Raw genomic sequence first — 13959 nt, forward strand, 5'->3', positions numbered from 1 at the left:
CTATATGGCGTTAAACTGGCAGTAACGCACGCAAAACGATATGGCGTTAAACTGGCAGTAACGCAGTCAAATAGACGGTGTTCAACCGTCACTACACTGACGCTATCTGAACTGTCCCTACTCTAGCTATACACTAATGTCACAATTACTGACACGTCCCTACTCTAGCTGCACACTATGCAAAGCTGAATGATGGTCCTCCTCAGTACACTCATACTATCCCTAGACTGACACTAAACTAATATTCTACACTGACAATTGTAGCAAAATAGCACAGTATAGCACACTAACAGATAGCACTGAACAGAGCCCTGTTCTATCCCTCTCCACCCCAAAATCACACTGAAAATGGCTGCCATTGAAAGAATATTTTTATACTGTGGGGCGGGAATGAGCCATGATGGGATAAAGTCACGCTGACAGTACCCAATCATGACTCTGACAGTGCTCTGTGCCCTGATTAGCTAAAGCTTTCACTGCTTCAGCCAATCAGGGCTTGCAATGCACTGTTCAGCGCCGCAATGCATTGTGGTCGGCTTGGGGGGGGTGAACAAACAGTCGAACTACCCATTTGTCGAACTACCTTATGTTCGGGCCAAACCATTCGCCCATCCCTATATATAAGCCCGATAATAAATAAATGTGGATAAAAGGGCAGTCACTACTCCCTATAGTGGATATAAATTACTTACAAAACAACTTAGAGTATGGGTTTGGGGGTTATTGTAGAATCATACTTACCTAGGTGGATGCAGCATCGGTCCAATGCATGGTTTCCATACACTGCACTGATGAAGACCAAATAAATTAGAAGCGCTTTATGCAGTTTGGAATCAACGACCTTACAATATTGGGCTATACTTGCTATATACGCCAGTGTTTCTGAATGTGCATCTGGCCAGTGGGGTGGAATGTATTAGTAATAGATTGAATAAGACATGAATACCTTCTGTTTTAAGAAGGTGTAATGATTAAAGTGAGGGATTTTGAATGCTTTAGTCCAGGAGTACCCAACCTTTTGAAAAGCTAGGGCCACTTAAGCGACTTGGTAACCGGTCGGGGGCCACAATGAGCGGAGCCGGTGTTCTATCGAATAGGCATTAGGCATTAGGCCACAATGAGGCATTATCCGACGATCTACGCATGTGCAGTATGTAATGTCACTCCAGCTGATCTCTCGATCAGCTGGCATGATGTCAACAGTGCGCATGCGCAGATCGTCTGAGGCATTACCCGTCGATTAGCAAAGAATGGAGGGAGAATCCAATCGTCACATTCTGCCTCGCTCTCTCTCTGGGAATTCGCGAGACATCACCGATCACGTCACAGGCGGAAGACGATCTGCACTATTTGACAGAACACTGCGCTTTGCTGATTGTCGGATAATGCCTCTGATGATCTGCACATGCACAGTGTTGACATCACGCCAGCAGATCAAGAGATCTGCTTGAGTGACGTTACGTCCTGCTCATGCACAGATCGTCGGAGGCATTATCCGACGAGATGCACTATAACAGAACACCGGCGGATGACAGCTCTGTGTTCACTCTGCATATGCAGAGTGGACATGGACACAGCCCACTCTACTTTATGGGCCCTCCTATCTGCCCAGACGGAAGAGGATGGTTCCCCTTCTGTTTTTTGAGGGGAATTGGAGGTAGCCGGGTGTAAAAGGACATAAGTCCATTTACAACTGCCGATCCATAGAGGTGAATGGAGGGTCCGATTGGGTTAGACAGATTGTGTGAAAGGGGCCTAAGGCTGCTTTTACACTGATGTGTTGCAATTTACAGCACAGTACACTTGCAGCTTTTCTGCGGGTTAGCTGCACTTTACCATAGACTTCTATTATATCCTGCAGGTGTGGTGCCCTGCGATCGGAGCGTGTTGTCGGAAATTCCGACCGTGTGTGGGCTCCATCTGACTTTTTCCACCGGATTTTACGACACACCAAGTTTGAGAGCAGGCTATAAAATTTTCCGACAACAAAATCCATTGTCGGAATTTCCGATCATGTGTACACAAATCCGACGCACAAAGTGCCACGCATGCTCAGAATAAATAAAAAGATGAAAGCTATTGGCTACTGCCCCATTTATAGTCCCAACGTACGTGTTTTATGTCACCGCGTTCAGAATGATTGGATTTTCTGACAACTTTGTGTGACTGTGTGTATGCAAGACAAGTTTGAGCCAACATCCGTCAGAAAAAATCCTAGGATTTTGTTGTCGGAATGTCCGATCAATGTCCGACCGTGTTTACAGGGCAATACACTGTGATTTTATTAATAAACTTACCTTCAATAACAGTCTTCTATTCAGGTATCGCCAACTGTTGCTGTCCCAGGCAGAGTGCATTTAGTATCACTCCACCTGTGACAGGAGCGGGTGATATACAGAAAGCATGCGTTTATATGGCTCTGCTCCACGGCTGCTTGCTTCCTCTGCCGCCAGCTTTATTTACAACAATGATGCTCTGGGATGGCGGATCGGTGACCCACGATCTTGGCTTGCCAACCAGCCCCCCCAGAGCAGGAGGTCGTGGGCCACTGGTTGGGCGCCAATGCTTTAGTCCCTTCGTACCATAATCTGTAGGGTCTTTATTTGTAATGTTGTTGTTGGTCCACAATCCATGCCTAACACACTTTTTTTATATAAAACTTTGGGTTGAAGCCCATTAGTTAAAGCGGAGTTTCAGCCACATTTTTTTTCATATTCCGAGCATAATGCATTATTAACATAAAGAACGATATTATATGTTTACTAGTGGATGTTGATAATATATTTATTTTATACTCACTCCTCTTCTGGCCCTTGCCACGATGATTGTGGGCATGTGAAGCGCAATCGCAATCTCTTCCTGGATTACCGATGGCGAGGTGTATGCTGGGTAACCAGCATGCACCTTTCGATATTGTGCATGTGTGATGCTCCGGTGGTCGTAGCGCCGATTTTTTAGAAAGTTGCCATAACAACGCTCCAAGGAAGGTCCCGCCCCGTTGTTATGGCAACTGCCTTAAATCGCATCATTTCCTGTTGAGAAATAACGTGGATTTTGCTCACAGTACTGCCCACAGACTCCTGGGAAAAGATGACTCACATTTCCCAGGAGCACAGACGAGGGAGGAAGTGATGAGGAACTCCACGGACCAGGAAGCGGCAGATTAGGAGCACTACATAGCAATGGGTCATTTCTGGAAAGTATAAAAAAAAATTTCCCCCAAATGTTTTTTTTATAGGATTAAAGGTCTGTGATTATGTAAAAAAAAAATTCAGGGTGGAACTCCGCTTTAACCTGTTTAAAAGACAGATATTCATAGATATCAAAGTTAAAAAAATTACCATCATGCAAAATGTTTATTAAGACCTGTGACAAACTGTAGGACCATTGATCTAGAGGAAAGCAAACAAAATGTCCAAAGTAACAGATGCCAATTGTGTCTAATAAATGGAGGGGTTGATGTACAGTATCTCACAAAAGTGAGTACACCCCTCAATTTTTGTAAAATTGTTATATCTTTTCATGTGACAACACTGAAGAAATTAGACTTTTCTACAATGTAAAGTAGTTAGTGTACAGCTTGTATAACAGTATAAATTTGCTGTCCCCTCAAAATAACTCAACACACAACCATTAATGGCTAAACCGCTGGCAACAAAAGTGAGTACACCTCTAAGTGAAAATGTCCAAATTGGGCCCAATTAGCCATTTTCCCTCCCTGGCGTTATGTGACTTGTTAGTGTTACAAGGTCTCAGGTGTGAATGGGGAGCAGGTGTGTTAAATTTGGTGTTATCGCACTCATTCTCTCATACTGGTCACTGGAAGTTCAACATGGCACCTCATGGCAAGGAACTCTCTGAGGATCTGAAAAAAAGAATTGTTGCTCTACATAAAGATGGCCTAGGTTATAAAACGATTGCCAAGACCCTGAAAATGAGTTTCAGCATGGTGGCTAAGACCATACAGCGGTTTAACACGACAGGTTCCACTCAGAACAGACCTCGCCATGGTCGACCAAATAAGTTGAGTGCATGTGCTCAGCGTCATATACAGAGCTTTTCTTTGGGAAATAGACGTATGAGTGCTGCCAGCATTGCTGCAGAGGTTGAAGGGATGGGGGGTCAGCCTGTCAGTGCTCAGACCATACGGCGTACACTGCATCAAATTGGTCTGCATGAATGTCGTCCCAGAAGGAAGCCTCTTTTAAAGATGATGCACAAGAAAGCCCGCAAACAGTTTGCTGAAGACAAGCAGACGAAGGACATGGATTTCAGGAACCATGTCCTGTGGTCTGATGAGACCAAGATAAACTTATTAGGTTCAGATGGTGTCAAGCGTGTGTGGCCGCAACCACATGAGGAGTACAAAGACAAGTGTGTCTTGCCTTCAGTCAAGCATTGTGGTGGGAGTGTCATGGTCTGGAGCTGCATGAGAGCTTCTGGTACTGGGAAGCTACAGTTCATTGAGGGAACCATGGATGCCAACATGTACTGTGACATACTGAAGCAGAGCATGATCCCCTCCCTTTGGAGACTGGGCTGCAGGGCAGTATTCCAACATGATAATGACCCCAAACACACCTTTAAGATGACCACTGCCTTGCTAAAGAAGCTGAGGGTAAAGGTGATGGACTGGCCAAGCATGTCTCCAGACCTAAACCCTATTGAGCATCTGTGGGGCATCCTCAAACAGAAGGTGGAGGAACGCAAGGTCTCTAACATCCACCAGCTCCACGATGTCATCATGGAGGAGTGGAAGAGGACTCCTGTGAAGCTCTGGTGAACTCCATGCTCAAGAGGGTTAAGGCAGTGCTGTAAAATAATGGTGGCCACACAAAATATTGACACTTTGGACCCAATTTGGACATTTTCAATTAGGGGTGTACTCATTTTTGTTGCCAGCGGTTTAGACATTAATGGCTGTGTGTTGAGTTATTTTGAGGGACAACAAATTTACATTGTTATACAAGCTGTACACTCACTACTTTACATTGTAGCAAAGTGTAATTTCTTCAGTGTTGTCATATGAAAATATATAATAAAATATTTACAAAAATGTGAGGGGTGTACTCACTTTTGTGAGATATTGTATATGGGCCAACAGTTTACCATGACAACTATGGACACCATTACTTGTGAGGAAGTTGTTGAGTCCATCTTTAAATGCAATTAATGATTGGTTACCACATTAAAGACCAACCTGCTATACTGGGAATAAAACTGCCCTTGGCACACATCAGTAATAATTCTATGCACTGTCTTTAGTAGAATCTATTGTTATAACATTTTTCTTTTTTGGTTTTTACATTTGGATATATTTTTACACATTTCATCCAAGGTATCCTTTTTTAACCGTAATGTGTACAGTTTCATAACCTCTTGTTGTAAGATACTTTCAACAGTTAAACCGCCTTCGTTGGAAAACTTCAAATAACCCATGCAAGTGTCACAGGTGAATGCCCAAAACTGCAACTCAAACATAAGAAGTAGCCCTAAAGAACACCTAAACCCCCAAAACATAAATTTAATATTTTGCAATTAAATGTGTTGGCTGCGTTTTTTTTTAAGGATATTTTTCTTTCATTTTTACCTGGTAATCTTGGCAGTAACACATGTCCTGTATTAGTGGGGCTTGTCTCTATGGAGGAACAATGGAGCCACCCTTGGACAGTAGCATTGTCATTACAACCAAATTAGAGGGACTTTTTAAAGCAGCAGGAAACATTGTTTTTTTTTTTTGGGGGGGGGGAAGACAAAGTTTTAATATACTTAAATAAAAACTAGCTATTGTAAGCAACCCGTCAGCATAAAAGGGTTCATCTTATCCCTCTAACTTCCACTTTTGCTGGGCAGTTTGGTCTATTTGGGCTTGTTCACACCAGTAAGCCATACTAAATGCCTGGTCGCTGTTGCGTGGTGGGAGACACAGTGCTGGTGCACCAATCTCGGCACATCACACTGTTTCCTGTTTCTTTTCTTTTTCTTTCTTTAATAGAGCTTTATTAAAATGTCAAGATTTTTGTTTTTGGGAATAAACATGGTTTAAAATTGATTTATATGGTTGTGATACTGAAATCAAATATTCTTTAAACATTTTGCAGATACTGCTTGGCTTTGAGTGATGGCCCTTAGCTTACTGTTAACCAGGGTTCCTAAATCCTGGTTTAGATAGCATAAGTGCTTTATACACAAACAAATTACTGTCCTCTTAAAAAAAAACATCTTTCCATACCCAACATTATAATGAACCTGCACTCAGACTAGTACGCAAGAGTATTTACATGTTTTGAACAAAAACAAATTCCTTTTTGCATCTGTATCTATAAGCATTGTGAATAAAATCATCTTCAAATTTTACAGCAGAAGCACTGAAGCCTCAGCTATTTTCTTTGGAGAGCATATATCGGCAGCCTGATGCCCTCTAATGTACACACATAGCCAGTGTACTTTAAAGTATTTTTTGCGATCTTTGAGGATTTTTGAGAATTAATAACTTCATAGACCAAGCAACTAGATAGGTTAGTGATATCTGGTTTTAAAGCACTTTTACAGGTGTACTTTAACATTCATAGCTTTGTGCATTCAGGTGGTTTGCCTATTATCTCAAATAGATAACAAGGGACAATACTGGTATAGCTCTTCAAATCAGTGAAATAGTGAAGTATGTAATTAAGCCAAACTAGCAGGAAACTCACAAGGATGGTAATGGTGTCTCAATGTGCATATATGCTTTTGTTCCTATATATTGTATAACTCCATTTAGTGCAGTTAGTCACATTAGTTACTGTATAACCACATGTGTACATTTCCAAATTTGATTAGTCCATTATCAAGCTTGGATGTGGAGTTACTTGTGTTACAAACTGTACTCGTAGAGGTTTGGGCATTGGTCTGATATCAGTTTGAGATGCTTCTGACTTTTCAGACTACTCAGAATTCATTGACAGGTGCATTTGACCACAGGTGCTTCTGTTCAGTTCAGGTTTTGCACGCCCATAAACTTGCATGGGAATTTAAAACCCACTTGTGAAGAGAAGTCTGTTGGTACAGGCCCTTGTTCTGCAACTCCACAAGTACAGTCAAATGAAGGCCATAAGGAGGTCAGCTGCAGGTCAAATGTATATGTAATTGAATTCTGAATGATCTCAGAAGCATCTCAGTCTGATGTCAAACTGATGCCATCGACACAATCCCAAAGCCCATTGACACAGGTTCTAAAAGGGAAAGACACAAGGAAAATAGCTACCTATGTCATGCTTTTATTGAAGTTCCTTGTCTGGGTTGCTGATTATGTTTTTTTAAGTGGAACTTTGGATCTGCCTAAAAGGTGTATTCCTGCCATAGGGCATTTACTGGTGGTGTGTGGTCCATTTGCATATCATATCTTTCTTTCTGTCCCATACATAGTGAATTTAAAACAACTGGGATTTTTTTTTTACAGCTATAAGCAATGTTAGGACATGGGCTCTTGACAGAGAAGCATTTCAAAATATTATGAGAAGGACGGCACAAACCAGGCATGAGGAGTACCGGAACTTTCTTAAAAGGTAAATGTTTAGGTAGAATTTCAATATGAACTATGTATGTATGAAATATATACAGTGGGGCAAAAAAGTATTTAGTCAGCCACCAATTGTGCAAGTTCTCCCACTTAAAAAGGTGAGAGAGGCCTGTAATTGTTGTCATAGGTATACCTCAACTATGAGAGACAAAATGTGGAAACAAATCCAGACAATCACATTGTCTGATTTTTGAAATAATTTATTTGCAAATTATGGTGGAAAATAAGTATTTGGTCACCTACAAACAAGCAAGATTTCTGGCTCTCACAAACCTGTATCTTCTTCTTTAAGAGGCTCCTCTGTCCTCCACTCATTACCTGTATTAATGGCACCTGTTTGAACTTGTTATCAGTATAAAAGACACCTGTCCACAACCTCAAACAGTCACACTCCAAACTCCACTATGGTGAAGACCAAAGAGCTGTCGAAGGACACCAGAAACAAAATTGTAGATCTGCACCAGGCTGGGAAGACTGAATCTGCAATAGGCAAGCAGCTTGGTGTGAATAAATCAACTCTGGGAGCAATAATTACAAAATGGAAGACATACAAGACAACTGATAATCTCCCTCGATCTGGGGCTCCACGCAAGATCTCACCCCATGGGGTCAAAATGATCACAAAAACGGTGAGCAAAAATCCCAGAACCACACGGGGGGACCTAGTGAATGACCTGCAGAGAGCTGGGACCAACGTAACAAAGGCTACCATCAGTAACACACTACGCCACCAGGGACTCAGATCCTGCAGTGCCAGATGTGTCCCCCTGTTTAAGCCAGTACATGTCCGGGTCCGTCTGAGGTTTGCTAGAGAGCATTTGGATGATCCAGAAGAGGATTGGGAGAATGTCAGATGAAACCAAAGTAGAACTGTTTGGTAGAAACACAACTCGTCGTGTTTGGAGGAGAGAGAATGCTGAGTTGCAACCAAAGAACACCATACCTACTGTGAAGCATGGGGGTGGCAACATCATGCTTTGGGGCTGTTTCTCTGCAAAGGGAACAGGACGACGATCCGTGTACATGAAAGAATGAATGTGGCCATATATCGTGAGATTTTGAGTGCAAACCTCCTACCAACAGCAAGGGCATTGAAGATGAAACGTGGCTGGGTCTTTCAGCATAACAATGATCCCAAACACAATGCCCGGGCAACGAAGGAGTGGCTTCGTAAGAAGCATTTCAAGGTCCTGGAGTGGCCTAGCCAGTCTCCAGATCTCAACCCCATAGAAAACCTTTGGAGGGAGTTAAAAGTTTGTGTTGCCCTGCGACAGCCCCAAAACATCACTGCTCTAGAGGAGATCTGCATGGAGGAATGGGCCAACATACCAGCAACAGTGTGTGACAATCTTGTTACAGAAAATGTTTGACCTCTGTCATTGCCAACAAAGAATATATAAAAGTGTTGAGATGAACTTTTGACATTGACAAAATACTTATTTTCCACCATAATTTGCAAATAAATTCTTTAAAAAATCAGACAATGTGATTGTCTGGATTTGTTTCCACATTTTGTCTCTCATAGCTGAGGTATACCTATGATGACAATTACAGGCCTCTCTCATCTTTTTAAGTGGGAGAACTTGCACAATTGGTGGCTGACTAAATACTAAAGACTAAAAAAATTTGCCCCACTGTATGTTAATGTGGTTCTAAAGGCAGAAGTTTTTTTTTATCTTAATGAATTCTGTGCAGCACCCCCCTCAGCCTCCCTAACACTTATCGGAGCCCCATCTCGATCCACAAGAGCCTCATCTGTTCTCTTCCTCCTCATTGGCTGAGACAGCACTAGGCGCCATTGGCACCTGCTGCTGTCAATAAAAGTTAGTGAGCCAATGAGGAGAGAGAGGGGATGGGGTTGAGTCGCAGCTCTCTGTATCAATGGACAGAGCGGCAGCTCAGCTTGGGTGCCCCCATAGCAAGCTGCTTGCTGTGGGGCCACTCGGCAGGAGGGAGGGGCCAGGAGCGCCAGTGAGGGACCAGAGAAAAGGAGGATCCAGGCTGCTCTGTGCAAATCCACTGCACAGAGCAGGTAAGTATAACATGTTTGTTATTAAAAAAAAAACAAAACAAAAAAAAACAAGACTTTAATACCACTTTAATTGAAACATTACTCAAACTAAGTAAAAATCTTGTTTCTAATCATAAAGTGGGTGTAAACCCTTCTCTGAACATCTGGCACTTGCCCCACTTTGTTCCAGTATGTATACCATTTTAAGTGTTTTGTTATAGTGCACAAAACCTTTTTATCCTCCCAGAGAGCATGTCAGCTGATAACTAACTCTTTGCTCATCTTGTGCTGCACTCTTATCAGTTAGCAGATCCTAGGTCCCACTGTGGACCACAAAACTCCTATTTTATGGAAAAGAGAAAAGAGGGTGGTATTCTGTTTTCAGTCCTACGATGACAACACTGCTGCTACATAGATACAGTATGGTGAGTGAGCATTATCGCACAATGACAGGACTTGTGTCACTGGCAGGATCTCCAGGTGAAAATAAAGTAAAAAACAAAACCCTCACGCTCACAACGCTGGGACTGCATCCCTGTGGAGAGACGCTGGCTGTGCCCGCACACACGGGAGCCCTGACAGAGGATGCTGTAGCTCTGTCTCCCATGTCCTTTAAATTCAGCTTGTCCCTGAGCAAGCGAGCAGGAATAGTGGAAATGCACATGAACGATAGCGCTAATCATGTCGGGACTTGTGGTCCCCAAAGCCATATGACATAATGGCTGGGAGAGTATTCTGGGGGCTAGAAGCTGCAGGGAAGTAATGGAGGAGAGACTACAATTAGTATAAATAGAAAAAAACAAATTTGTAGCAAAAATATACAAAAATCAGAGATGTTTGTACTGCATGGACCTGAAATATGTTAAAAAAGGTGAGGCTTTAGAACCACTTTAAGCAGTATTTCTTTGGTTAAACAGGCACTTAAAGTGGGCCTTTACTTAAACTCAGCACTTTTAATCCCAACAATCGTCCTCCTCTCCACCATCTGATTTTTGATTTTGCTTTGTTTAGTCACCTTTTTTTATTTTTATTTCATTTCACCTTGTCCCCCACCTCCATTCTCACCTGAGTGAAAATTACTTCTCCTCCACTCCTGAAGCCTTCTGGGATATGCACCTCACATAGCCTAGGGGGCATCAGCTTCAATACAGTGGCCTAAGGAGGGAAGACAAAGTTGTGCATCATCATATGGGTTCCATTATTAACCTTTTTCTAAAGATGCTACTTCCCTGGCAGTACCTGGCTTCGATACTCTGGAGTCACATACCCAGAACAAGCATGCAACAAATGGAGAAATGTAGAAAAGCCATATTTCTTCTATACTTATTCCAATCTGTGACTGAGAAGGTTTTTAAGCCAAAGTACTCTCATTATAGAATGGTAGCTAGCATGTTCAAAAAGAGAAATCAGCGAATGTAACCAACATATCTCTATCACCACAGGTTCCCTTCAAGTGTTTGAATGCATTCACTCTTCCATGAGATTATTGAGTTTGACAATTTACAAAATAGCTCTTGCGTTTTGGGTTCACAACATTTTCCGTTTTGCCATGATGACCTTTCTTTTACATTTCACAATTACTAAATTGTGGTTTTGAGATGTTTCTCGTATAAATAGTAATTGTGTAAACTTATATTATGCATTATACCTGCAATAATTATGGAATTTTATGTGAAAAAATTTCAATTTAAAAGTACAAGATTTATTAGGTTAGGGGTTACCTTTACCTGTACATTTGTAAGTGGTATGAGTGTAATTCTGTGGATGATGTATACAACAGTCAATTACATTTAAATTTCTTTCTCTACTTTAAAGTGTATTTTTATTTAAGAAGCTACCAGAAGACAAGTTGATGAAGATAGCAGACTGCTTAGAACTGGTATGTTTTTCTATGTATTTTATAACAAGTTTGTTTATAACAAAGGGAACATCAAGAACCTGTTGTCAAAGTAATACACGGCGAACTAAGGTACAAGAATATATCTTGTGTATTACTACCACAGGAAGCTCAGTAAAAGACCACATCTTGATATGAGTAGTGAGGCACATCTACCGCATCTCCCAAAACAGCGTTTACTGCATGAACAACCTATCACCAAGCCAAATTATTTCCATATGACAGTTGTGGGGGTGTGACTATGCAAATTCCAATGTCACCAATTGCATGGAAACATAGTAATCAATATCTATATCCAGGGGAGCTTTTGCCCCTCAGAGGAAATACCTTAATCTCTTACATACAGCCATAATCCAAAAAATTACCATGAAACTTTATGGGTACTGTCAAAACTACCCAACAGAAATATCACAAAATCTAAATGTTTATTATTAAACACATTTATTTTATGATATCTTCATTGGGTAGTTTTGACAGTATCTATAAAGTTCCATGGTAGTTCTTTTGGTATACCATTTAATTTGGAACATGGGGCGAGAGGCTCCAATAGCACTCTAACAACTAAAAATGTAATTTAACAATAAAGATGTAATCTGGCACCTTATGATTACTGATTGATTAGATAGTTACACTTTAATTCTAAATTTGATCACAACCCTACCTCGACCTTATATTACTTTTATGCCTACCACAGACAGTATTATCTGCTTTTGAAATTCCTCTTAATCCAGTTGAATACTATGATTTATGTGTCATGCATGGAAATGTGTTTGATACAATATGCATACGTGAGACTCCTGGGATCACTTGTAGAAAGAATCTGATGTAGCGGAAAATTTCTTCATCCAAGCTATCAGATTGAATCATGTCTTGTCTGGTAAGGCTGGCATTGCCAACCCTGTTGCACGGATACATTTTTTTATGCATCAAGTTTTAGTTCACAATATGATTGTACTGAAGCATGATCTTCCCAGCGTCAAGGCCGACAAGTTTACTATATGTGAATCTAATAAAAGAGTTAGGCATTTCCCATGATAAGGCAAGAAAATACCAGGTGAAGAAGGATGTAAATAAGAAGTGAGTTAGCATAAGCAAACCACATATTCAATTTAAAGTGCACCTGTGCCCATAATATGGGTCTTAAATATTTTACATGTATGCACTGCAGCTTGATGGATTCTAAAATGTATGACATGCTACATTTTTGTGAAGTCATGTGTCTTAAACAGGCCCCTTGAAATACGTTGTAACTGTCATACACAAAAATAAGCATGCTTAATGCAATTTTTTTGTATTTTTAACACGTGCACCATCAAGAAAAGCTATTCTTTTTGTATATTTGGTGAACAAAAAAAACACATACAAAATGTACATAGATTTATGAAATGCATTGCAATACAGGCAGTGATTTGAATGCAAAACACATATTAATGCATGTGCATAATTGTGAAGGGTAGTGTACTGAAGGAAATGAAAGCTAGGGGCCTGGCAGTGATCTTGAAAATGTGGTAAAGAGTGATTGTTTGTTCTTTCAGGTGCAAGCATGGGCATCTCTAATAAACCTTGTTTATTGGAATAAGTAGAAATTAATACAATAATACTAGGTTAGGATTTAATGGCATACTTTGAGGGTTAGGTTGTATCAAAACCACTTGCCGGCTGCCTAATTGTAAATTTACGTCATTACTTTGATGTTAAATACCAGAGTTATGGCAGTAGCAAGCTGCCATAACCCCGGTATCTTTATTTACAGTAGGCGGCCGGCTTTCCGATAAAAGTGATCCCAGTGGCGGATTTGCCACAGGATCACTTTTATAGGCGATGGGAGAGGTGCCCCCCACCTTAATAAGAGAGCCACCGCATTTCATGGCCACACATCGCCGCCTTTATCAGGGTTTATAGAAATATGGAATCTGTTTGTTCGAGTGGTGATTTCACACTAGATGTGGTATGTTGTCCGAATAAATTCAGTAGCATTCAGCATCTGGCTAGAGTGTCAACTACTTTATTTTATGAGCCCTGAAGAGGAAGATGTATGGCCCCCAAAAAACATTGTTTCTCAAATATTACTCAAGTAATATTTGGAATTAATTCTTACTTCGAACTCAAACATTTTAGAGCGGTGCTTTGATTTCAGGTTCAGATATCATTTACCTTGGAAGGCTGGCAGGCAACCAAGTCCCTTCTATCATAGAAAATACAGGGAAAAAACCCTCTATGCCATTGTTGTGCCTTTTAAAGATTAATTTCTCTCAAATGCTTGTAGCTACAGAGGTGTTTTGTGATACTTTTACTGTTTGAAAAGAATAAATTAGTGCTTTATTGGGCATAACATGGGCACACGTGCACTTAAAGGGGTTGTAAAGGCAGAAGGTTTTTTATCTTAATGCATTCTATGCATTAACCACTTGCCGCCCGCCATATAGCAGAATGACGGCGGCAAAGTGGTTTCAATATCCTGACTGGGCGTCATATGACGTCCGCAGGATA

The 13959-nt window shown here is 41.0% G+C and overlaps 1 protein-coding gene across 1 annotated transcript in view; it reads left to right on the top strand.

The window, feature by feature from the left end:
* PRKG2 (protein kinase cGMP-dependent 2) overlaps positions 1–13959 on the top strand; it is a 160652-nt gene that overhangs the window by 24039 nt on the left and 122654 nt on the right. Inside the window, exons 4-5 of the mRNA XM_073597940.1 lie at positions 7442–7547; positions 11388–11451. Of these exons, the coding sequence (XP_073454041.1) occupies positions 7442–7547; positions 11388–11451 (170 nt within the window). The remainder of the gene's footprint in view (positions 1–7441; positions 7548–11387; positions 11452–13959) is intronic.

Source organism: Aquarana catesbeiana, linkage group LG01 (assembly GCF_042186555.1).
Source record: "Aquarana catesbeiana isolate 2022-GZ linkage group LG01, ASM4218655v1, whole genome shotgun sequence".
Taxonomy (NCBI): Eukaryota; Metazoa; Chordata; class Amphibia; order Anura; family Ranidae; genus Aquarana; species Aquarana catesbeiana.